The sequence below is a fragment of the Girardinichthys multiradiatus genome, chromosome 11, assembly GCF_021462225.1.
Source record: "Girardinichthys multiradiatus isolate DD_20200921_A chromosome 11, DD_fGirMul_XY1, whole genome shotgun sequence".
Taxonomy (NCBI): domain Eukaryota; kingdom Metazoa; phylum Chordata; class Actinopteri; order Cyprinodontiformes; family Goodeidae; genus Girardinichthys; species Girardinichthys multiradiatus.
Window position 1 is genome coordinate 32788021 of NC_061804.1, and position 23189 is coordinate 32811209.

At 42.2% G+C, this 23189-nt stretch overlaps 1 protein-coding gene across 2 annotated transcripts in view; it reads left to right on the plus strand.

Moving 5' to 3' along the window:
* The first annotated feature begins 10023 nt into the window (after positions 1-10023).
* The window catches only part of brwd3 (bromodomain and WD repeat domain containing 3), a 29093-nt gene continuing 15927 nt past the window's right edge, over positions 10024-23189 (plus strand). For both annotated transcript variants that reach the window (XR_007040361.1, XM_047379737.1), the window contains exons 1-23: positions 10024-10335; positions 10495-10553; positions 10643-10672; positions 10855-10914; positions 13631-13781; positions 13912-14010; positions 15503-15663; positions 15751-15972; positions 16094-16194; positions 16281-16351; positions 17724-17824; positions 17917-17957; positions 18042-18146; positions 18235-18385; positions 18463-18597; positions 18680-18808; positions 19658-19883; positions 19969-20106; positions 20275-20452; positions 20783-20876; positions 20976-21143; positions 21258-21331; positions 21413-21608. Coding sequence is in view for 1 of the 2 variants with exons in the window: in XM_047379737.1 (XP_047235693.1) it covers positions 10302-10335; positions 10495-10553; positions 10643-10672; positions 10855-10914; positions 13631-13781; positions 13912-14010; positions 15503-15663; positions 15751-15972; positions 16094-16194; positions 16281-16351; positions 17724-17824; positions 17917-17957; positions 18042-18146; positions 18235-18385; positions 18463-18597; positions 18680-18808; positions 19658-19883; positions 19969-20106; positions 20275-20452; positions 20783-20876; positions 20976-21143; positions 21258-21331; positions 21413-21608 (2724 nt within the window). In the remaining variant the exon portion in view is untranslated. The remainder of the gene's footprint in view (positions 10336-10494; positions 10554-10642; positions 10673-10854; positions 10915-13630; positions 13782-13911; positions 14011-15502; positions 15664-15750; positions 15973-16093; positions 16195-16280; positions 16352-17723; positions 17825-17916; positions 17958-18041; positions 18147-18234; positions 18386-18462; positions 18598-18679; positions 18809-19657; positions 19884-19968; positions 20107-20274; positions 20453-20782; positions 20877-20975; positions 21144-21257; positions 21332-21412; positions 21609-23189) is intronic.

The following is a 23189-nucleotide window of genomic DNA, read 5'->3' on the forward strand; positions in this document are numbered from 1 at the left end:
CTCTCCTTCTTGGTCAAATAGCCCTTACACAGCCTGGAGGTGTGTTTGGGGTCATTGTCCTGTTGAAAAATAAATGATGGTCCAACTAAACGCAAACCGGATGGAATAGCATGCCGCTGCAAGATGCTGTGGTAGCCATGCTGGTTCAGTATGTCTTCAATTTTGAATAAATCCCCAACTGTGTCACCATCAAAGCACCCCCACACCATCACACTTCCTCCTCCATGCTTCACGGTGGGAACCAGGCATGTGGAGTCCATCCGTTCACCTCTTCTGTGCCACACAAAGACACGGTGGTTGGAACCAAAGATCTCAAAGTTGGACTCATCAGACCAAAGCACAGATTTCCACTGGTCTAATGTCCATTCCTTGTGTTCTTTAGCCCAAACAAGTCTCTTCTGCTTGTTGCCTGTCCTCAGCAGTGGTTTCCTAGCAGCTATTTTACCATGAAGGCTTGATTCACACAGTCTCCTCTTAACAGTTGTTGTAGAGATTAGTCTGCTGCTAGAACTCTGTGTGGCATTGACCTGTTCTCTAATCTGAGCTGCTGTTAACCTGCAATTTCTGAGGCTGGTGACTCAGATAAACTTATCGTCCGCAGCAGAGGTGACTTTTGGTCTTCCTTTCCTGGGGCGGTCCTCATGTGAGCCAGTTTCTTTGTAGCGCTTGATGGTTTTTGCAACTGCACTTGGGGACACTTTCAAAGTTTTCCCAATTGTTCGGACTGACTGACCTTCATTTCTTAAAGTAATGATGGCCACTTGTTTTTCTTTACTTAGCTGCTTTTTTCTTGCCATAATACAAATTCTAACAGTCTCAGCTGTGTACTGTATCCACCTCCTGCACAACACAACTGATGGTCCCAACCCCATTTATAAGGCTTGAAATCCCACTTATTAAACCTGACAGGGGACACCTGTGAAGTGAAAACCATTTCAGGTGACTACCTCTTGAAGCTCATCAACAGAATGCCTAGAGAGTGCGGAGCAGTAATCAAAGCAAAATGTGGCTACTTTGAAGAACATATTTTCAGTTATTTCACACTTTCTTGTTCAGTATATAATTCCACATGTGTTAATTCATAGTTTTGATGCCTTCAGTGCGAAGCTACAATATTCATAGTCATGAAAATAAAGACAACTCTTTGAATGAGAAGGTGTGTCCAAACTTTTGGTCTGTACTGTATATCAGTTCAGAAAATATCTGACTAACCACAATGCATGCATTCTGTTGTGTTGAGGGGGAAATATGAGTTTTTTTATTGAAGAGTTTGAACAAGACAAAGCTTTAACAACTTGGACCATAAGAGAGAAAAACATTTCTCCTTTTATTTTGATTGGTATTTTTCTGGTAAGAACAGAGGCTCTGATTGTTGATATGCCACACAAACATGATGTAAAGTTAAAAATAGTGACTAAATAGCACTTTCTATATACTAAAATTTAGCAAACAGATTTTAGTGGTGAACCACGTGTTCTGAAATGTTTTGATGTGTGTTAAGGCAGCTATTTAGTCACCAGACAACTGGTTGTTCTTTTATAACGAGAGTTTTTTTATTATGTATACTATGTTTAAAAGTCTCTGAACAAATATAAAGTTTGACTTATTTTTATTAAAATCTTGAAACAATTAGTTTGACTATTTAGAAACATTTTAAAACATAAGACATTAACTAATTGTACTAAACTATCAGTATTATATAACAAAGGTTCAGATGAACCTCAGGGTGGTTCATGTTTTTGAAGAGGAAGCTTATCCTGAGCTGTTGTGCCCATTCTTACAATAAAACCGACAAACTCCCTTTTTTGAGAAAGACACCACTGCGAAACTTACGACTGAACAAAAGTAAACATCACTTTTGACATAATTTAGAACTGAACATAAAAAACGTGTTTTTAAAAGATCAAAATTTGTCTCCCAAATAATAATTCCTGAACTAATTGCTTTCAGGCCCAGCATGGATCTCAGTATGCTTTCTCTGTGCTACAATTAAATTCAAATAAGACGTTAACAAGCTATGCCTGGAAAGGAAATGTGCAAATGATAAGCAATTCTGATAGATTAGGTACATTACACAAGTGATTGTTAAAGTTTTTGAACAATCTTTTTGTTATTAATTTGTCAATTCAGATATATTAAAATATATTTAAACAAACTTGCATTTCTCTTGAGGATTTGAGTGAATAAGTGCTAGTCATTGGTCAAACACTAGGACGAAGGTGGAGACCTCGTCGACGGCCCGATCCCCGGATGCTTAGGCTGGCTCTAGGGACGTGGAATGTCACCTCGCTGGGGGGGAAGGAGCCTGAGCTGGTGCGGGAGGTCGAGAGATATCGACTAGAAATAGTCGGGCTCGCCTCCACGCACAGCATGGGCTCTGGAACCCATCTCCTCGAGAGGGGCTGGACTCTCTTCTACTCTGGAGTGAAGAGAGGGGCTGAGCTGTCCACTGATCACCACCTGGTGGTGAGTTGGATCCGCTGGAGGAGGAGAAAGCCGGACAGACTTGGCAGGCCCAAGCGCATAGTGAGGGTCTGCAAGGAGCGTCTGGCAGACCCCTTGGCCAGGGATGTATTCAACTCTCACCTCCGGGAGAGATTTGACCAGATTCCGAGGGATGTTGGAGAAATAGAGTCCAAATGGACCATGTTCTCCACATCTATTGTTGATGCTGCTGCCCGTAGCTGCGGCCGTAAGGTCTACGGTGCCTGTCGCGGCGGCAATCCTCGAACCCGGTGGTGGACACCGGCAGTAAGGGACGCTGTCAAGCTGAAGAAGGAGTTCTATCGGCTGTGGTTGGCTAATGGGACTCCAGAGGCGGCTGACGGGTACCGTGGGGCCAAGCGTGCCGCGGCCCGGGCGGTGGCAGAGGCAAAAACTCTGACCTGGGAGGAGTTCGGTGAGGCCATGGAGAAGGACTACCGGTTGGCCCCGAAGCGATTCTGGCAAACCGTCCGGCGCCTCAGGAGGGGGAAGCAGTGCTTCGCCAACACTGTTTATAGTGGGGGTGGGAGGCTGCTGACCTTGACTGGGGACATTATCGGCCGGTGGAAGGAGTACTTCGAGGATCTCCTCAATCCTGCCATCGCGCATTCCCTGGTGGAAACAGAGGATGGGGACTCGGGGTTGGACTCTTTCATCACCCAGGCTGAAGTCACCGAGGTGGTTAAAAAGCTCCGCGGTGGCAAGGCTCCGGGGTTGGATGAGATCCGCCCTGAGTACCTCAAGTCTTTGGATGTTGTGGGGCTGTCATGGTTGACACGCCTCTTCAACATTGCGTGGCAGAGGGGGACAGTGCCTTTGGATTGGCAGACTGGGGTGGTAGTCCCCCTACATAAGAAGGGTGACTGGAGGGTGTGTTCCAACTACAGGGGGATCACACTCCTCAGCCTCCCTGGTAAAGCCTATGCCAGGGTATTGGTGAGGACAGTCCGGCCGATAGTCGAACCCCGGCTTCAGGAGGAGCAGTGTGGTTTTCGTACCGGCCGTGGGACACTGGACCAGCTCTATACCCTCTACAGGGTACTCGAGGGTTTATGTGTTTTGTGGACCTGGAGAAAACATTCAACTGTGTCCCTCGTGATGCCCTGTGGGGGGTGCTCCAGGAGTATGGAATCGGTGGCTCTTTACTAGGGGCCATCCGGTCTCTGTACAAGCGGAGCAGGAGTTTGGTCCGCATTGCCGGCACTAAGTCGGACCTGTTCCCGGTGCATGTTGGACTCCGTCCGGCAGGGCTGCCCTTTGTCACCGATCCTGGTTTTCGGACCAGAGGATTTTGTCTCTTCTTTTTGCAGATGACGTGGTCCTGCTGGCCCCATCTAGCCAATACCTACAGCATGCACTGGGGCGGTTCGCAGCCGAGTGTGAAACGGCTGGGATGAAGATCAGCTCCTCCAAGTCCGAGGCCATGGTTCTCGACCGGGAAAGGTTGGCTTGTCCTCTTCAGGTTGGAGGGGAGTTCCTGCCTCAAGTGGAGGAGTTTAAGTATCTCGGGGTCTTGTTCAGGACTGAGGGAAGAATGGAGCGGGAGATCGACAGACGGATCGGTGCGGCTGCCACAGTAATGGGGGCGCTGTGCCGGTCCGTTGTGGTGAAGAGAGAGCTGAGCCGAAAAGTGAAGCTCTCGATTTACCGGTCGGTCTACGTTCCTACCCTCACCTATGGCCACGAACTTTGGGTCATGACCGAAAGAACGAGATCCCGGATACAAGCAGCTGAGATGAGCTTCCTCCGTAGGGTGGCCGGGCACTCCCTTAGAGATAGGGTGAGGAGCTCGGCCATCCGGGAGGGGCTCGGAGTAGAGCCGCTACTCCTCCACATCAAGAGGAGCCAGTTGAGGTGGCTCGGGCATCTATACCGGATGCCTCCTGGACGCCTTCCGCGGGAGGTGTTCCAGGCACGTCCCACCGGGAGGAGGCCCAGGGGACGACCCAGGACACGCTGGAGGGACTATGTCTCTCGGCTGGCCTGGGAATGCCTTGGGCTCCCCCCGGAGGAGCTGGAAGAGGTGTCTGGGGAGAGGGACGTCTGGGCGTCTCTGCTGAGTCTGCTGCCCCTGCGACCCAGTCCCGGATAAAGCGGAAGACGACGAGTACGAGTACGTTGGTGATGTCTGTCCACCAACCAACTTTCAGTCACCATGGTAACCATATACTGTACTGACCAATAGCTAGATTACACACAGCTTTGTTCTTAGCCCTTGCGCACTGTTCAGTCCTGCTGTTTGGGGAAAGCAGACACTACAGTTTGAATGGGAGTCAGCACAACCTCTGGGTTGTTTCGTATAATAAATAAGCATAAAATAAGAAAACCAATTTGTTCTGTGAGTTCCAGGTGCTTAATCACCATGGTAGACAAGACATCATAACCAATTGGAGCCAAAAACATGCTTAGTTTTTATCAAATGAGGCTGCTGAGAACATCCGTCCATCATTCTCGCAGCCATGTTATGCGTGCTTGTTGAATGTATTTTGGAATGGAAATTTTTTTTTTTTCATTCAAGAAATGGTGCTGTTTTTATGATTGCTGCAGAGCTTTCCTGACTCAACCGTCATCTATGACAATCACAACAGTTTATCAGAACTCTGTGTATTTATAAATTTCCTCCATAGAAAATATTTAATCACCATATGCATTATAAATATTTTAATGTATATTTAGGAAACTTATAAATGAAATATTATCACCAATAAATATTACTTTCTAACCTGTATTAAATTAGAGCAATATTCTGGGATAGTAGATCAGATAACGTCTGGGTTTGATTTTTAACGAGGCCTCCTTGACCTCAGTGGGTGAAAATTAAGGATGCTGGTGATATTCTGAAGTGTCCCAATGTGACACAATTACAAAGCTAAATCCTAAAAAAAAAAAAAAGGCCCAGCAGGTCAAACTACAGAAGAAAAAGATGACTGCATATCACTTCCAACTGATTTAAACTTTCCTGGATCCACATATCCAGATTGATAAAAACCTAAACGTTTGTCACTAACAAGATGTACAATTTCTAGGACATTTTAAAGCGAATCTGTTCATATTTCTGAAGATTTCTCCAAAGAAGTACAAAAAGCATGATTTCTTTTTTCACTTACAGATGTTGACTTAAACAGCCTTCACTTATGAAAGCCTAAAGTTCTTTTTTATCTTCGACACACAAAACTGAATCGTCATTTCTTCCATCAGAGAACACGAAAGAACAGTGTCTTTCAGGTTGCTGTCTCAAGGTTCAAAAGTTACATCGATCCAACTGTGCTTTCTAGTCTTTTTTATTTAATATCTAAAAATCAGTTGCCTCTTCCTCAGACAGCTACATTCGTTGTTCTGCAATATTTTAAATGTAAAAGCTTTTAAAAAGCATACATTGCCTTGCAAATGGATTCATACCGCTTGAACTTTTTTTTGTCATTTTGTTACTTTAGAACCGCAAACCTCAGTATATTTAATGTAACCAACCAACAAAAATAATGCATAATTGTGAAGTGGGAGGAAATTGATTGTTGGTTTAAAAAATTCGTTTCGTAGCTAAAAAATTAAAACGGCTGGCATGCATTTGTATATAAAATCCAGTGCAATCAGTTCCTTTCAAAAGTCACCTAATTACTTAAAATAACCCACCTTGTCCATTAATTTCACTATAAGAAGACCCTAGAGGTTTGTTAGAGAATAGTAGCAAACTAGCAACATCGTGAAGATTAAGGAACACAATGTCATGTGATGAAGATGTGCAGAAGTTTAAAGATAAGTTTAGTAATAAAACAATGCATTGAACATCTGACTGAGCTCTGTCCATCACCCAAAAATAGAAAGAGCATGGCACAACTGGAAAGGGGGGGGAGTACATGATCAATCTGAGATAATTACAACATTACCTAAAACCCCAAATCAATGATATATCAGAAATGTTATCTTATAAGGAAGACTGCTCGAAGCATGCTGTGGGGATACTTTTCTTCAGCAGGGACAAAAAATAGTCAAAATGAGTTGATGGTTGGTGCATGGAACAAAACACAGGACAATTCTGGTAGAAAAACAGTCAGAGGTTGAGAAAGACTTTATACTTGTGCATCCTTGGCAAGACACTGTATTTTGCCTTCTTTTTTTCAACTGATCAATGGCACAAAACAATGAGAAAAGACACATCGTTCTGTGAAAATACAAAGCAGTTTGTTTGTACTGAAATGATTACGTTCTTGCAAACTTTCTGGATGTTACTTTCCTTGAAAACAAGCAGATTGACACATCTGTGCTCAGTGTGTATACTGTATAATAAACATGAAATTATGAGGCTTTTCTCTACGTAATGAAGAAATTTGACTGAGTCACAGCCCAAGGTCTTGCAGTTAGAGAATAATGACAGACAGAAGGAGCAAAACGTCAAATACAGCTGGGTCAGTTTACAATTCATAACTCAGACATGTAATTGTTATCTACATTACTGACTGATCTGTCAGAAAATTTATTTATTAAACAAAAACAAATCACGTTTTTATCTCAGTCAAAGAATAAGGTTTGACGGTTAAAAACATGTTCAAAATGCCATATTAATAAAATGTGAATATTTATGATAGTCTTAGAGTAATTATCAGGCTTTATTGTGGCATAAGAGCACACAGACACACACACACACACATACAGTTTTTTTTACATTATGTCAGAGTAAACAGATGCTGCCTATTCTTTTGAGCAAAATCAATGAACGGACCACAGCCCATGCTATTCAAGAGAATGTCCTTTTTATGCCCATTGAAGAGGGTGAGTGAATGCGTATCCACTCTCACAGAAGATATCACAATCAGCCTGCTTTGTGGCTGCTATGACTCAACATCATGCACTTCCTTTATGGGTAGTGGTTAAATGTGAAAAATGCTTAAAAAGACAATTGTACCTTTTCTCATCCTCTGGTGTCACCTGTTTGTAAGCTGGGATGCAAATATTCTCAGGATCTTCTTGAATTCTTCTATTTAGGTCAATAAATGTAGATCTTTTTTTTTTGTGGTTATTTTATCTTCAGATTTTCCTAAGATCAAGGTTCTCAAATTGAGGTAAGACTGTGCTTGTACTTCAGCTGCTTTTAGTGATACTTTTGGAAATTTTGAAAACAATTATTTGTGAGGTAAAATTGAATAAATGAATGAATTCTGGTGACATACAGTAGGGAGAACAAGTATTTGATACAATGCCAATCTAGAAGTATTTAATTTTTATCATAGGTTCTCTTCAAATGTGAGTGATGGAATCTAAAACAAAAATCCAGAAAATCACAATGTGTGATTTTTAAGTAATTAATTTGCATTTTATTGCATGTCATAAGTATTTGATCACCTAACAACCAGTAAGAATCTCGGCTCTCACAGGCCTGTTAGTTCTTCTTTAAGAAGCCCTCCTGTTCTCCACTCATTACCTGTATTAAATGCACCTGTTTGAACTCGTTATCTGTATAACAGACACCTGTCTACACACTCAATCAAACACACTCCAACCTCTCCACAATGGCCAGGACCAGAGAGTTGTGTAAGGACATCAGGGATAAAACAGTAGACCTGCACAAGGCTGGGATGGACTACAAGAAAATACCCAAGCAGCTTGGTGAGAAGGTAACAACTGTTGGTGAAATTATAAGAAAATGGAAGAAGTTCAAGATGATGGTCAATCTCCTTTGGTCTGGGGCTCCATGCAAGACCTCACCTCGTGGGGCATCAATGATCATGAGGAAGGTGAGGGATCAGCCCAGAACTACACGGCAGTACCTAGTCAATGACCTGTAGAGAGCTGGGACCACTGTCTCAAAGAAGACCATTGGTACCACTATGCCTCAATGGATTAAAATCCTGCAGCGCACACAAGGTACCCTTGTTCAAGCCAGCGCATGTCCAGGCCCATCTGAATTTTACCAACGACCATCTTGATGATCCAGAGGAGGAATGGGAGAAGGTCATGTGGTCTGACAAAACAGAGCTTTCTGGTCTAAACTCCACTCGCAGTGTTTGGAGGAAGAAGGATGAGTACCACCCCAAGAACACCATCCCTACCGTGAAGCATGGAGGTGGAAACATCATTCTTTGGGGATGCTTTTCTGCAAAGGTGACCGAACGACTGCATTGTATTGAGGGGAGGATGGATGGGGCCATGTATCTGGAGATCTTTGCTAACAACCTCTTTCCCTCAGTAAAGGCATTGAAGATGGGTCGTGGCTGGATCTTCCATCATGACAACGACCTGAAGCACACAGCCAGGGCAACTAGGGAGTGGCTCCGTAAGAAGCATCTCAATTCAATTCAAAAATACTTTATTAATTCCAAAGGGAAATTAAATGTTGTTATAGCTCATATTATGAAGGTTTCCACAAAGAGCCGTTGTAGATGCTGATGGCTGTGGGCAGGAAGGATCTCCTGTAGCGCTCCGTCTTACAGCAGATCTGAAGAAGCCTCTGACTGAAGACACTCTGTTGTTGTAGGACAGTCTCATGAAGAGGATGTTCAAGGTTCTCCATAATGTTCTTCATTTTATGAAGAATCTGTTTATGAAGGTCCTGGAGTGGCCCAGCAGGACTCCAGACCTGAACCCAATCGAAAATCTTTGGAGGGAGGTGAAAGTCCAGCGACAGCCCCGAAACTTGAAGGATCTGAAGATTTGTATGGAGCAGTGGTCCAAAATCCCTGCTGCAGTGTGTGTGCAAACCTCATCAATAACTACAGGAAACGTCTATCAGTAATTACAAAGGTTTATGTACCAAATATTTAGGTTTGTTTTTCTTATGTATCAAATATTTCTAAAATGCAAATTAATTATTTAAAAATCACACAATGTGTTTTTTCTAGATTTTTGTTTTAGATTCTGTCACTCAGTTAAAGAGAACCTATGATAAAAATTAAAGACTTCTGCATGGTTTGCAAATGGGAAAACCTGAAAAATTGACAGTGCATCAAATACTTGTTCTCCCCACTGTACAACCAGGAGAAAAAAAGGAAATAGTTTACATCAAAGCATTTTTACTAGACAGAATGATCCAGTCAAGATCTTGATCCAATGTAGAAACGACGAGACTTCAAATGATGTTTACAGAGCTATCAGTACAATCTGACTGATGTTGCGTTATCATGTGTCTCTTTCATTCCCATTCTTAATTGTACACCATGTTATACTGATGTATCACATAAAATGCACTGACGTTTGTGGTTGTACCATGACTAAACATGAAGTTTAAGGGTTATGATTATTTTAGCAAGGCACTGAATTACTGAATGAGTAACTAACTTTGTATATATGGTCACATAGAAATATAACCACACTAATGGTTTTAAAAATATATTTGTACTGACTAAAATGTTTACTTTGAATTGTTTTTTTTTTTTTTATAGCATCAATTCACAGGAACTGATATTTTAGGAAACGCGTCAGGTTTATATAGAATCCACTTCCCTCGATATAATTTATTTATAACAATATAATGAGTCAATGCAATGGTTCAGATTCAAATACATTTGATTCAAATCAGTCCACTCCAGCCCAGTTGTTTACTTTTGAGTCTTCTAAAATTCCCTCTAGACATATTCGTTTATGCTGAAACTTTTGTGTGTTGTAATCTATTTGCAAAATTTATTCACTTTAGACCTGGAAAAAAAGCGTCAAATATTGAACCGGCTCACTGGAGGGCGCTAACACAAAGCTGCAGGTAATTGGCAATAACTTGGGAAAGGAGGAGGCCATTCAATAGCCTGTTTTAGCTACTGTTAGCTAGCCCGGCGGCTAACGAGCAGGCTAAAACATCAGTTTTGGTTTAATGTCGCCTGTCCAGAAGAGTGATGGCAAAAGAAAAGTGTTCACACATCGAGGCGGGTGAGTGCTGAGCGTCCTTTTAATTCACCACGTATAATTTTGAATTTCCACAGTTTGGAGTTGTGCATCAGCTGGTGAGCTTGGCAACCGAGCGAAGCCAGACGCTAGTTAGCTTTAGCACGGCTAGCTAAAAGCTAACATAAATTTATTTCTTTTCAGAACTGTATTACCTCATTGCCAGATTTCTGCAATCAGGGCCTTGTAAAAAGGCAGCACAGGTAACGTGTTACATTAATTTTGTGGTAAGATTGGTTTTAACGAACCGCAGCGCTAGCCTGTCGGGTTAACTGTGTATGTCTGTTGTTAGATTCTGATCGAGGAGCTGGAGGAGTATGAGGTAAGTTCAGCTGCAGCTTTCTGTTTTTCTCCTGTGGGGTCTCCCCAATGTTGCCTATCTAAACGTTCTGTCTCTAAGAAACTAAGTGAATTTTTAGGTCGGTGTTTGATAACGAGCTCGTCCTTTACCGTGTAGAAATTGGTAGCTCCGTGTTGCCTCTAATGGGTTGTTTTTAACTTTAGTTGATTCCGCAACGATGGAGTTGGGACGAGAAGATATTCAAAAGGAGCTTCCAAGATTGGGTGAGTTGCAGTTTTATAGATAATTTTAATTGAAAGTGTAACGTTTTATATATTTTTATTTAATCGACTGGTTTTTGTTTAGCGGATGTCAGTTTTTTTTAAAACAAACTAAACCAGTCAGAATATTCGATGGAAATATGCGTTTATTGTAAAGATAATGTATTAAACGTTGATTTTAATATAGGCCTGTTGATAAATAACTAAATACTGGCTTCGCTATTGTGTGGGCTGGTGGGTTGGTTGTGTCGAGGCAGGCAGATCGTGATAGGCTTAATTAGATACAGAGACCTTCAGCAGCCAATCAAATTGCTGCCGCGTTTTCAAGCCTCGCCCTCATCGTTCCACCCCTATTACCTTTCGGAGAATTTAGTTTGTTTCTATGTTTTTATATATATATATATATATAATCACACACAACCGTGTTTGTGTTTTATTTACATCTGTATTTATACACTGCTCAAAAAATAACGGGAACACTTAAACAACACAATATAACTCCAAGTAAATCAAACTTCTGTGAAATCAAACTGTCCACTTAGGAAGCAACACTGATTGACAATCAATTTCACAGCTGTTGTGTAAATGGAAAAGACAACAGGGGGAAATCTTTAGCGATTAGAAAGACGCACTCAATAAAGGAGTGGTTCTGTAGGTGGGGACCCCAGACCACTTCTCAGTACCTATGATTTCTGGCTGATGTTTTGGTCACTTTGAATGTTGGTGGTGCTTTCACACTCGTGGTAGCATGAGACGGACTCTACAACCCACACAAGTGGCTCAGGTAGTGCAGCTCATCCAGGATCAATGTGAGCTGTGGCAAGAAGGTTTGCTGTGTCTGTCAGCGTAGTGTCCAGAGCCTGGAGGCGCTACCAGGAGACAGGCCTTTACACCAGGAGACGTGGAGGAGGCCGTAGGAGGGCAACAACCCAGCGGCAGGACCGCTACCTCTGCCTTTGTGCAAGGAGGAACAGGAGCAGCACTGCCAGAGCCCTGCAAAATGACCTCCAGCAGACCACAAATGTGCATGTGTCTGCACAAATGGTTAGAAACTGACTCCGTGAGGATGGTATGAGGGCCCGACGTCCACAAATGGGGGTTGTGGTCACAGCCCAACACCTTGCAGGACGCTTGGCATTTGCCAGAGAACACCAGGATTGGCAAATTCGCCACTGGCGCCCTGTGGTCTTCACAGATGAAAGCAGGTTCACACTGAGCACATGTGACAGACGTGACAGAATCTGGAGACACCGTGGAGAGTGATCTGCTTCCTGTAACATCCTTCAGCATGACCGGTTTGGCAGTGGGTCAGTAATGGTGTGGGGTGGCATTTCTTTGGAGGGCAGCATGGCCCGCCATGTGCTCGCCAGAGGTAGCCTGACTGCCATTAGGTACCGAGATGAGATCCTCAGACCCCTTGTGAGACCATATGCTGGTACGGTTGGCCCTGGGTTCCTCCTAATGCAGGACAATGCTAGACCTCATGTGGCTGGAGTGTGTCAGCAGTTCCTGCAAGATGAAGACATTGAAGCTATGGACTGGCCCGCCCGTTCCCCAGACCTGACTCTGATTGAGCACATCTGGGACATCATGTCTCGCTCCATCCACCAACGTCACGTTGCACCACAGACTGTCCAGGAGTTGGTGGATGCTTTAGTCCAGGTCTGGGAGGAGATCCCTCAGGAGACCATCCACCGTCTCATCAGGAGCATGTCCAGGCGTTGTAGGGAGGTCATACAGGCAGGTGGAGGCCACACACAATACTGAGCCTCATTTTGACTTGTTTTAAGGACATTACATCAAAGTTGGATCAGCCTGTAGTGTGTTTTTCCACTTTAATTTTGTGTGTGACTCCAAATCCAGGCCTCTATTGGTTAATAAATTTGATTTCCATTGATTGTTGTGTGATTTTGTTGTCAGCACATTCAACTTTGTACAGAACAAAGTATTCATGAGAATATTTCATTCATTCAGATCTAGGATGTTTTATTTGAGTGTTCCCTTTATTTTTTTTTGAGCAGTGTATATGATTACAAACTGAAATGGCAAAAAAAAAAAAAAAAACGATGTATTACGGATAGGGAAACTGTATGCCAAATAACATTTTTAAGCAATTAATTTTTTTAATGCAAATATTTTAGAAATAATTTAAGTTAAAAATTGCAGAAAATCAAAATTCTATTGCCCTATTTGTTTACCTTGGTTCAGAAATTGGTATTTTATGAACCCATGAAGCAAATCAAACTATGCTCCTTACACCTTTTGTACTTCCTCTGACTTCGTTTTTAAATCATCACCAACTTTGAAATTCATTAACAGCATCTTCTTCCCTCGGTAGCAATTTCCAAACCAAAGAGCGTTGTTTCATGTGCAACATGTTGGCGCTTAGATATGGTGCATTTGCTGAATAGCAAAAAGATAGGCTTTTCAGAATCAGCTCTGTTGCCAAGTTTGTACACACAAACAAGGAATTTGAGTCCGGTACACTTTGCTCTCTCTGAGGATTTTTTATTTATTTTTATTTTATTTTAGTAATAAATGGAAATAAAACTGTTTAGGTTCCAACCTGCTGACAAGGGTCCGTCAAGCATAAAATTAGAGAAACAAAACCATACTTACCACTGCTCAGTCGTGCACAAAGTTAATGCCTTAATTGTCTTTTGAGATAGTTCTTGTAGTACGGAGGGCAACTAATTTCAGTGTTGTATATGTCTTCCAGGTGGCTTTGAACCAGCACATTCCTGCAGACTATTTGCTCCAAGTCTGTCAGCAGATAGGTCCTCTGATAGAAAAGGAGATCCCACCTAGTGTTCCTGGAGTCCAAACACTCCTGGGGCTGGGAAGGCAGTCTCTGCTTCGCACCACCAAAAGTAGGCATGCAGTATAATTTCTTTTATCATCTGTCTTTTTTTGTACTGGGCCTTTGCTATTATTATTGTAGGTTTCTATCATTAAACATCTTGTTTGGAAATATTTGTATCAATTGTTGGTTACACCTAGGTTGTACCCACAAAGTATGCTGTGGCTCAGCCGTTGCTGCACTACACAGAGGACGCCCACCTGAACCTCCAGTAGTTTTTGGGAATGTTCCTAATGTTGGTAAGTAAAACCGTTGCGTTACTTTGCACCTGGGCAGTTGTGGGTTAAAAAACAAAGACAGAATGAATGTTTTATGCATGAATGCATTACAAAAAGTTGTTTCGTCCTCACCATGTCTTCAGTTTAATCCAAAACCTTAGATGAGTATCATCACCTAATGTACATTATTATTACAATTAAGAAGCAGCATGTGAAGAACTAATTCCTCTTCTTCTGCTCACACAGGAATGTATATGTTTATCAACATTATAGCAGTTTTCCTGAAATATGTTTCAAATTGGCACAAAGGTTTATCACATGCTGTGGTTATTACAATAAGGGGGGTGCCAGGAGCAATAAGCAGTCTGTGCCACATAATTTTTCAACATCATTATTATAAAAAGCTATGTTTTCTGTATTTCCTTATATATGTTTTTACCCTAAAGTTTTGTCTTGAGAATGATGCCCTGCATCTAAATGAGAATACCTGTATTATGGAAATATAGAAACTTCAAAATAGAATAACTTCTAGATTTGCAAACCTAATTTATACATTTTTAAGGCAGAGATTGTTGGAAATACTTATAGGATTCTGCTATGTTTTATGAACAAATTTGTAACTGCATATCTTGAGCATTGCTCATAGTGCACCCAGGCTTATGATCATTTTCTGGTGTTTTTAAATGCAGCGATTAATAAAACTAATACATTTGACAACTGCCATTTTATTAAATGAATTCATGGACAAGTCACAGTCTGCAGCACAGTCACTCAAAACACCTAGAATTAAAATGTTTTATGAGTTCAGAGCAGTTGAAACCAGATATAGTTAGGATTACTATAATTATATTTGCTAAATGCCAGAATAGTACCAGATTTTTTTTTTTACTTCACATTCAGAAGTTTACTTACATTCCATAGTCAGTCAGTCATTTTCTACCGCTTATTCCATAGTGGGTCGCGGGGGAGCTGGTGTCTATCTCCAGCAGTCTATGGGCGAGAGGCAGGGTACACCCTGGACAGATTGCCAGTCCATCACAGGGCAACACACAGACAACCAAGCAACTCATTCATACACCTAAGGGCAATTTAGAGTTACCAATTAACCTAACAGGCATGTCTTTGGACTGTGGGAGGAAGCTGGAGTACCCGGTGAGAACCCATGCATGCACGGGGAGAACATGCAAACTCCATGCAGAAAGCCCCCCGGTCGGGAATCGAACCCAGGACCTTCTTGCTGCAAGGCAACAGTGCTACCAACTGCGCCATCATGCAGCTGATACATTCCATAGTATTTAGCCAAATTTTCTTTTAAACTGTATGACTTGGGGTGAATATTTCGGGTATCCTTCAACAAGCTTCTCGCAATTGTTTGCCGTAATTTTTGCCAATTCCTTCTGACAGAACTGATGTTGGTGAGTCAGGTTTGTTGGCGATGTTTGTTATAAAAGTATGTGTTTCATACATTTCTGGTTCGATGTCATAATGATTCTCCTCTGTCTTTGACCCAAAGCGTCCATCATTGGTGCTCGCCAGGCCACGGGTACAGCTCGTTTCAGCCAGGTCCTGCCGTCTTCCTCCTACCAACACATGAAGATACACAAACGGATTCTTGGCCACCTTTCTTCAGTGTACTGTGTGGCGTTTGACCGCACCGGTCGGCGGATATTTACGGTGACTGATATTTTCAGCGACGCAAAGGTTATTGCAACGTTGTTTCATGCATATCCAGTTGGAAATATTGTTTTCGCCTTGCTTTAGGGTTCAGATGACTGCCTGGTGAAAATCTGGGCCACAGACGATGGCCGGCTCCTGTCTACACTCCGCGGCCACTCGGCAGAGATCTGTGACATGGCTGTGAACTATGAAAATAGTCTCATTGCCTCTGCAAGCTGTGACAAGGTCATCAGAGTGTGGTGCCTGCGTACCTGTGCACCCATCGCCATTCTGCTGGCCCACGCTGCTTCTATCACGTCCATACAGGTGATTCCACTGTTGCATTAATCTTTAGGGGTGGGACGCTTCCATATAGAGTTATAAGCTGCACATATTTAAGTTTTGAGTCTTACACCATCTCACTTTTGGTGTTTGTCTCTGGTTTTAGTTTTGTCCTGCAGCCAAAGGGATGAAGCGGTACCTCGCATCAACAGGTGCAGATGGTATGGTGTGTTTCTGGAAGTGGCACTCTCACAGTATGAAGTTTGAGTAAGTATTCATGGATCTCTTCAAACATTTTAACTTTGTTTTTTTATTTATTGAATCATAAAAATCTCTATTGTATTTTTACTCAGTGATCAGCCAGTGAAGTTTGTTGAGCGGTCACGACCAGGAGTCCAAGTCTCCACTTCGTCTTTCAGTAGCGGTGAGTTCATGTACATGCCTCTTAGTTTAAGCACACCTGGACAATGAAATGCTAACTGATCAAAATGAACTGACTGAAACCAGAACAGTGGGTATGCACATCTGATCCAATAAACTGTATTCTAACTGTACTTTCTAGTTCTGAGGGGGTATACTAATGGCAAACAACATGGATACAACCTCCTTTTAGGCCTCCTTTGCAATGACCCCACCACAACACTGGTCCCTGCAGGGTCTTGGTGCTCAACTTTACCTGTAATGAAGTGTGGGATTCCCCTGACTGTTTTGAGTGCCTAAAGAAACATCTGTGAAGAGGTCATAATGCCAGCATATTTGGGTGCTTCATAAAGGAGTATGATGGGTGTGGTTGCCTATCTATGACATGTGGTCTGTGGGAACCTGCAGAAGTTGTTCATTAGATAATTTGAAGGAGGAGTGCAGAAGATGACCCTATGGCAAAGTAGAACCTAACTCCGCTCACACAAGACTGGCAGAGTCCAAGAAGCCTGAGTTATCGTTAACTTTTGGCCCCATGGCTAGTAGGTACCTGTGGTCCTGCAAAAAGAGTCCCATCAACCAGCTGAAACAAACCATCCACACTCTTTGTAACAAAAAAAGAGAAATCTGTGCCAGCTAGTCTATGTGGCACATAGATTATTCCTATTCAGGCTTCCAGATGGGGAGAAGCACACAGCTCCAAATTGCACATGTAGGCTGGTGTCTGAGAGAACAAGGAAACTTTCAAGTTCTTCAGACAGCAGTTTAAATGCCAATGTAATTGTCATGTTGTCAAGGGGCCTTGGGATCACATGTAGCAATACGGAGATGGGAGGAGAAAAAAACACAAGCATCGGCTCATACTTTAGTCGCGGTGAAAATAATAAAAAACGACTCCTGGCTTCAGAGCCTCTTTGTTATCAGTTAAAAAATCAAAGGTTTTAGGTGATTTCTTCTGCATGCACTTACCCAGATTTGCTTTTACAGTGCTTCACCAATTTAAAGTTCTTGCAGAGCTCGGTGATGCACTGAGTTCTGTACAGAAAACCCATCAGTATTCAGTCTAATGGAGATAAGCTATGGAAAATCATGATGGTATTTTTATCTTCTCTTATTAGATATCAAACTAGTCACAAAATTGTTAAATATCAATGAACATTTGCTTTTTTTTATGCAATTGTCTGATGGTTATTTTTTACAAACCATCACCAACCAGCTACAGATTGGGTAACCCTGCGTTCTGCAAACCATAAACTCTTTAATGTAACATTTTAGAAAAAAAAGATGAGGTATGTTTGTAAAATGGATTTAGATGTATTGATTTATATGTTCAGTGTGTTTTTGTCTCTTAAATTTATTGTGTTTCCTGTTACTAGGCGGTATGTTTATGGCCACTGGTGGCACGGATCACATGATCAGAGTCTACTACCTCGGCGCGGAAACTCCGATGAAGGTTTCTGAGCTGGATGCTCACACGGTAAGAACTAAACATGGTTTTCTCATCATTTTTGCTCTCTTCTGTCTCTCAAATTTGATTAATCTTAGTTCTTTTCCTTCCTGTCATTTTAGGATAAAGTCGTGGTTGTCCAGTTTAGCAATAACAGTGACAGGTAAGAACTAAAAAGGTTTTGAGATGGTTTTTATTTGTATTTATGTAGTTTATGAGGATCTGATCGGATCTGATGTGTTTCCAGCCTCAGGTTTGTTAGTGGCAGTCGTGATGGCACTGCAAAGATCTGGCATTACCAGCAACAAGGGTGGAAAAGCATTACTTTAGACATAGCTGCAAGGCTTCCTGGGTGAGAGAGCAGTCTAAAATGTATTAAATGTAACAGATGGTTTGAGCAACAACATTTTTATTCATTTAAGGTTTTGTGTTTCCTTTAGGACTGCTGTTGCTAATGGGGATGATAAAACCAAGCTGGTGGTGACCATGGTTGCCTGGGATCGCACTGACACCACCGTCATCACAGCAGTTTCAAATTATCTGCTCAAAGTGTGGAGCGCCACTGCTGGCCAGCTTCTGCATGTCTTGTCTGTAAGTAGACGCAACATTTTAATGCGTTGAACTCAAGCAAGCAAGTTTTTGTTATATGTGTTCACTGCCTTCTTTAGGGACATGATGATGAAGTATATGTGCTGGAGGCGCACCCCTTCGACCCCCGCATTATGCTGTCTGCAGGCCATGATGGCAACATTTACATCTGGGACCTGAGCAAAGGAGTCAAGATCCGAAATTTCTTTAACATGGTAACTGATCACCCTAGAGATTTGCAGAGCCAGCAGTTATTTGTTTATTAGCATTGGGTTGATGTTGAAATCCTGTTTTCAGATTGAAGGCCAGGGCCATGGAGCCATTTTTGACTGCAAGTTCTCAGCTGATGGACAACACTTTTCCTGCACAGACTCGCATGGACATCTGCTGATTTTTGGCTTCGGCTGCAGCAGACCATATGAAAAGGTATTAGCCTGGCATCTATTGACTCATAATCTGTGACCTCCTCTTCCATAAATAGAAGTACAGGAAAGTTAGGATGCTGGGTTTTCTGTTGATGCTTATTTGGATGATAATCGAGATCTCACCATATGCACATCTGTCAAACTTACAATTCTGACTCTTGTTGAACAATTAATGCACTTTTTAATAAACAAAGAAAATTGATACAGAGATTGCCGCATAGATCAGAAGACTGACTGTATTATTTTATACTCTTCAATATATATATAAATTAAACTGAATTGAACTGAAAAGTATAAAATAATACTTTGAATGGCAGATTTTCTTCCTCTTTGCCCGCAGACAGCTAGAAGCAGACTTTGATCTTTAAAGTTTAGTGGAGTTACCAGAAATCATGAGCTCCAGATGTGCTGCTGAAATGGCATGTAAATAATCTGTTAGCAATCATTCTAGTGTGTAACCTCATACATTTTAGCTCTGATCACCGTGGAGATAATTATTTATGTATTGCCATGCATTCAGGCTCCCTATGCCTGTAATATATTTAGTGGCGAGCTATTTCATGCAGAATTAAAATGTTTTAGAAAGTAAAAAGGTGGAAAGATGGTCAAGTAATGAAGAAACTACAGTTAAGTTGTAGATGAAGATTCTGAATATATTTGTAACGATTATTTATTTATTTAGGGTTCATATTTACTAAAAACACAAGGCAGAAATGCATTTTTATTGGTTTTACCCCTTTTTTAGTCGCACGTCATTTAATTATCAGGTCATTCACCATGATTATCGCATAACGGTTGTTTTTTCCTGATATAGTGCAGCCCCATCATGTCTTCTCTTACTTCCTTAAAGATTCCTGACCAGATGTTCTTCCACACGGACTACCGACCTCTCATTCGGGATTCAAATAACTACGTTCTGGATGAGCAGACGCAGCAGGCCCCCCACCTCATGCCGCCACCCTTCCTGGTGGACGTTGATGGCAATCCTCATCCTTCTCATCACCAGCGGCTGGTCCCTGGAAGGGAAAACTGCAAGGAGGAACAGCTAATACCTCAGCTCGGATACATGGCTAACGGTAAAAAAAATTCATGAATCACTGAAACATTTCCTGATGCATTAACACAGGGTAAATGTAGGAGATCTCCCTTGTTCTTGATTAGGTGACGGAGAGTTGGTTGAGCAGGTGCTTGGACAGCAAACAACAGAAAATGGCGAAAGCCTTTTGGACAATCTCATCAGACGGCTACAGAATGAGCAGGATGAACGGCAGAATGCAGAACAGGCCAATGGAGAAATGGGTTGGTTCTTTATGCACTTATATCCCGTTTGTATGTGTTCAGTGATGCACAAGATGGCAAAAGTCCAGATATCATGTTTTATTGTCAAATATTGTAATGTTTAATTTCCCCTTCTAAGAATTACCTTTTTTTGAAAATACCTCTCCAAATGAATGAATGCTTCAACAGCTGCTGACGCGGAGGTGGTGGCCTCCTCTCCTGGGGTTGAACCTCGCAGAAGCGGCCAGGTGGATGGAGTGTGGCAGATGCAGTATAATTCCCTTCGTAGTCAAGTTGCCACAGAGCGGGACCTGCTAGCCTGGAGCCACAGAGTGGTGGTTAATGAGGTGCCTCATGGTACATTCAGGTGAGCAGAAAAAATGATTTTTTTCACACACGTTGACTCCTAAAAGTATCACACCTCTTAAATTCATTCACAAATTGGCCTTGATGAAACCACAAACTTGGAAGTATTTTAAGGGAATTTTGTGTGACAGACTATCACTAAGGAGCTAATAATGAAGTAAATTTTGAAAATCTTGTATCCCTTACCTTCCTCCTCATAATCCTGCTGCTCTATTGTATAAAATCCTAATTGGAAGTTTTGTGGTTTTAACTTGACATATTTTTGCAGAGTATTATATTTTAAGTAAATCTGTTCATTATGAAGACAATGTTTCCCCTTGTTTTGGTAAAGAGTTCTGGAGCAAAGCAGACAAGCCAAAGGTGACATGGAATGTTCTCTGTACAACGCAGAGAGGAGAAAAAAACCAGCAACCTGCAACCTCAAGGTACGCTTTACTCCAGGCCCATTTTGTTCACAACTCAGAATGAGTATCTATGCAAATCCTTTTATTAACACATTGTTATCCATACTCTAAATTATCTAGAGTGATACCCTAAGTTCTCGTCTGCGTTCCCTGCGGCCGACAAAGAAGAAGCAGCAGCGTCACTCCTATCAGACCCGATCAGCTCAAGTCCGCCGACCAGGAACCAGAAGTCAAAATCCTAGCAACAGACGTAACCCGGAGAGCCAGATGGACTCAGACAGTGGAGAGGTACGCTTCATTATGTCTGAATTGGACATATAGAATTTCTAGTAGCAATGCTATTGAAAATTGAAGCAGAACAAGATGAGTTAATTATGCTAATGTTTATCTTTGCATTTGCAGGAAGCAGAACAGCCTGAGCATTCTGACGCCTCCTCTGAGGATGAAGCCAAGTGGCAGAGTGACAGCAGCTCCAGGTAAATATGCTTAACTGAGCTGTGTTTTCCCTGGTGGCGTTTCTAATCATCCAACTAACATCTTCCATCTTTGATTTGAAGCGACTCGTCTAGTGAATATTCAGATTGGACCGCTGACGCCGGGATCAACCTCCAGCCACCAAAGAGGCCGACCAGGAGGCCCGTGCGGCCCGCGGGTTACAGCAGCTCTGAAGAGGAAGAGGGCGGTGACGAGACCACCAAGGAGGCAAAGAAGAGGGAAAATGAGCAGAAGAAAAAACCCAAAGAGCCCAAACAGGTTAGAGCTAGAGGGATCTGTTCCGATCGCATTTACAGTAAAACCATGCCATTTTATTTTTGAAAAACACATGTGCTTTTCTCTGTCTCCCGCACCCTCCCACATCTGCCCTGCTTCAGCTCTGTCTTGTCTTTCTTTTTGGAGCCTCTTTTTGCATATCTTCCAAAATTCTGAGTTATGGATTTGGTCAGCTGGTCTCTCAATGCAATTAATCAAATTTTATCGACTAGAGGACAGGGTGAAGGGGAACCCTCTTGTCCATACGAGACATTTTTCTCTGGATACACAATGGACTCCTGGCAGAAGTGGAGGATTGTATGTTTGTCAATAATGTCAGTCGAGGATATCGAAGATATGGACACAATTGGGTGTTTGATATCAGGATTTCTGCTTTTTGGAGTTGGCGGTTACCTGGCATATCGAGAAATTCGAAAAACGTCGGCAGCTGTTCTGGCCATTGGAAGGGTGCCTGACATGCATGATGGGATCTTCAGAGCGATCAACACTCAGACTGAGATGTTACGTGAGCTGAATCGCAGACTGGATGTGATCCTTAGGATCGCAGGCAGGTTGCGGTTCCTGGACTCAGGGGTGAAATGGGATAAATCTTGGAGAAAGTTATTCGCTCGGATCTGGCAGAAAGACCAGGAATTTGGCTGTTTGGATTCGCCTTTGAGAAGCACCAGCGAGACTCTGACGGAAAATTAAGAGTCAGCCTAACCCAAATAATTATTGTTTTTCTGAATCTGGCTCCCCTGCACGGCCTTGATGGCTGGCTATCTTCAACTTCTCCTGGAAGTTATATAAACATGACGCTCTGCCCCCTCCCTTCCCTGAGGACATCTGTGGACCTGCCCAGAACTGTGTAGCCAGTTGATGAACATCAAGGACAATGGCCTCTGTGACAATGCTTCACCGGCTTACTTTGCACACACGCACATGCACACACGCACATGCACACACGCACATGCTCAAGATAAACATATGCACCCCTTCACACCGCCTTCACTGGATCCCCCCTGCATGATGTTTTGTAAACTTGTTGCTTCTTTGTGCTGAGGTTTTTTTGACATCTCAAACTGTATCCTGCTAAGGATAAAGTGTGAAATATGATTTTTTTTTTCCCTCTTCTTACCTAATGTGGGCTCTTTTCTCATCTTCCTAAATGTGTGATTTCATTCATTTTCATAGATTTTCAGATTTCTCAGAAGGATTACCAACAAAAGCCAAATATTATTAGTATTTGAAAATTTGGACTAAAGCTGTTTTTACACCAATGACCAGAGAATTTTAGATTTCTTAAAAGGATTGCATTACAACTATATCATATCAGTGACAGCCAAACATTATTAGTATTTAAAAAGTTTGGAATAAAACTGTTTTATACCAGCGACCCAGCTTATTTGAATGATGGGACCACAGCTGCCTCATACCAGCGAGTTCAAGGATTAATATTATCATTTTTCTTCTAGCACCGGATGAATTCCTTACCACAGAGGACTTAATGAGCTAATAGAAAGATTGGATTAGAGCCAGCTCTTACCAGTAAACTCCCAAGGATTATTAGTGTCATTTGTTTTG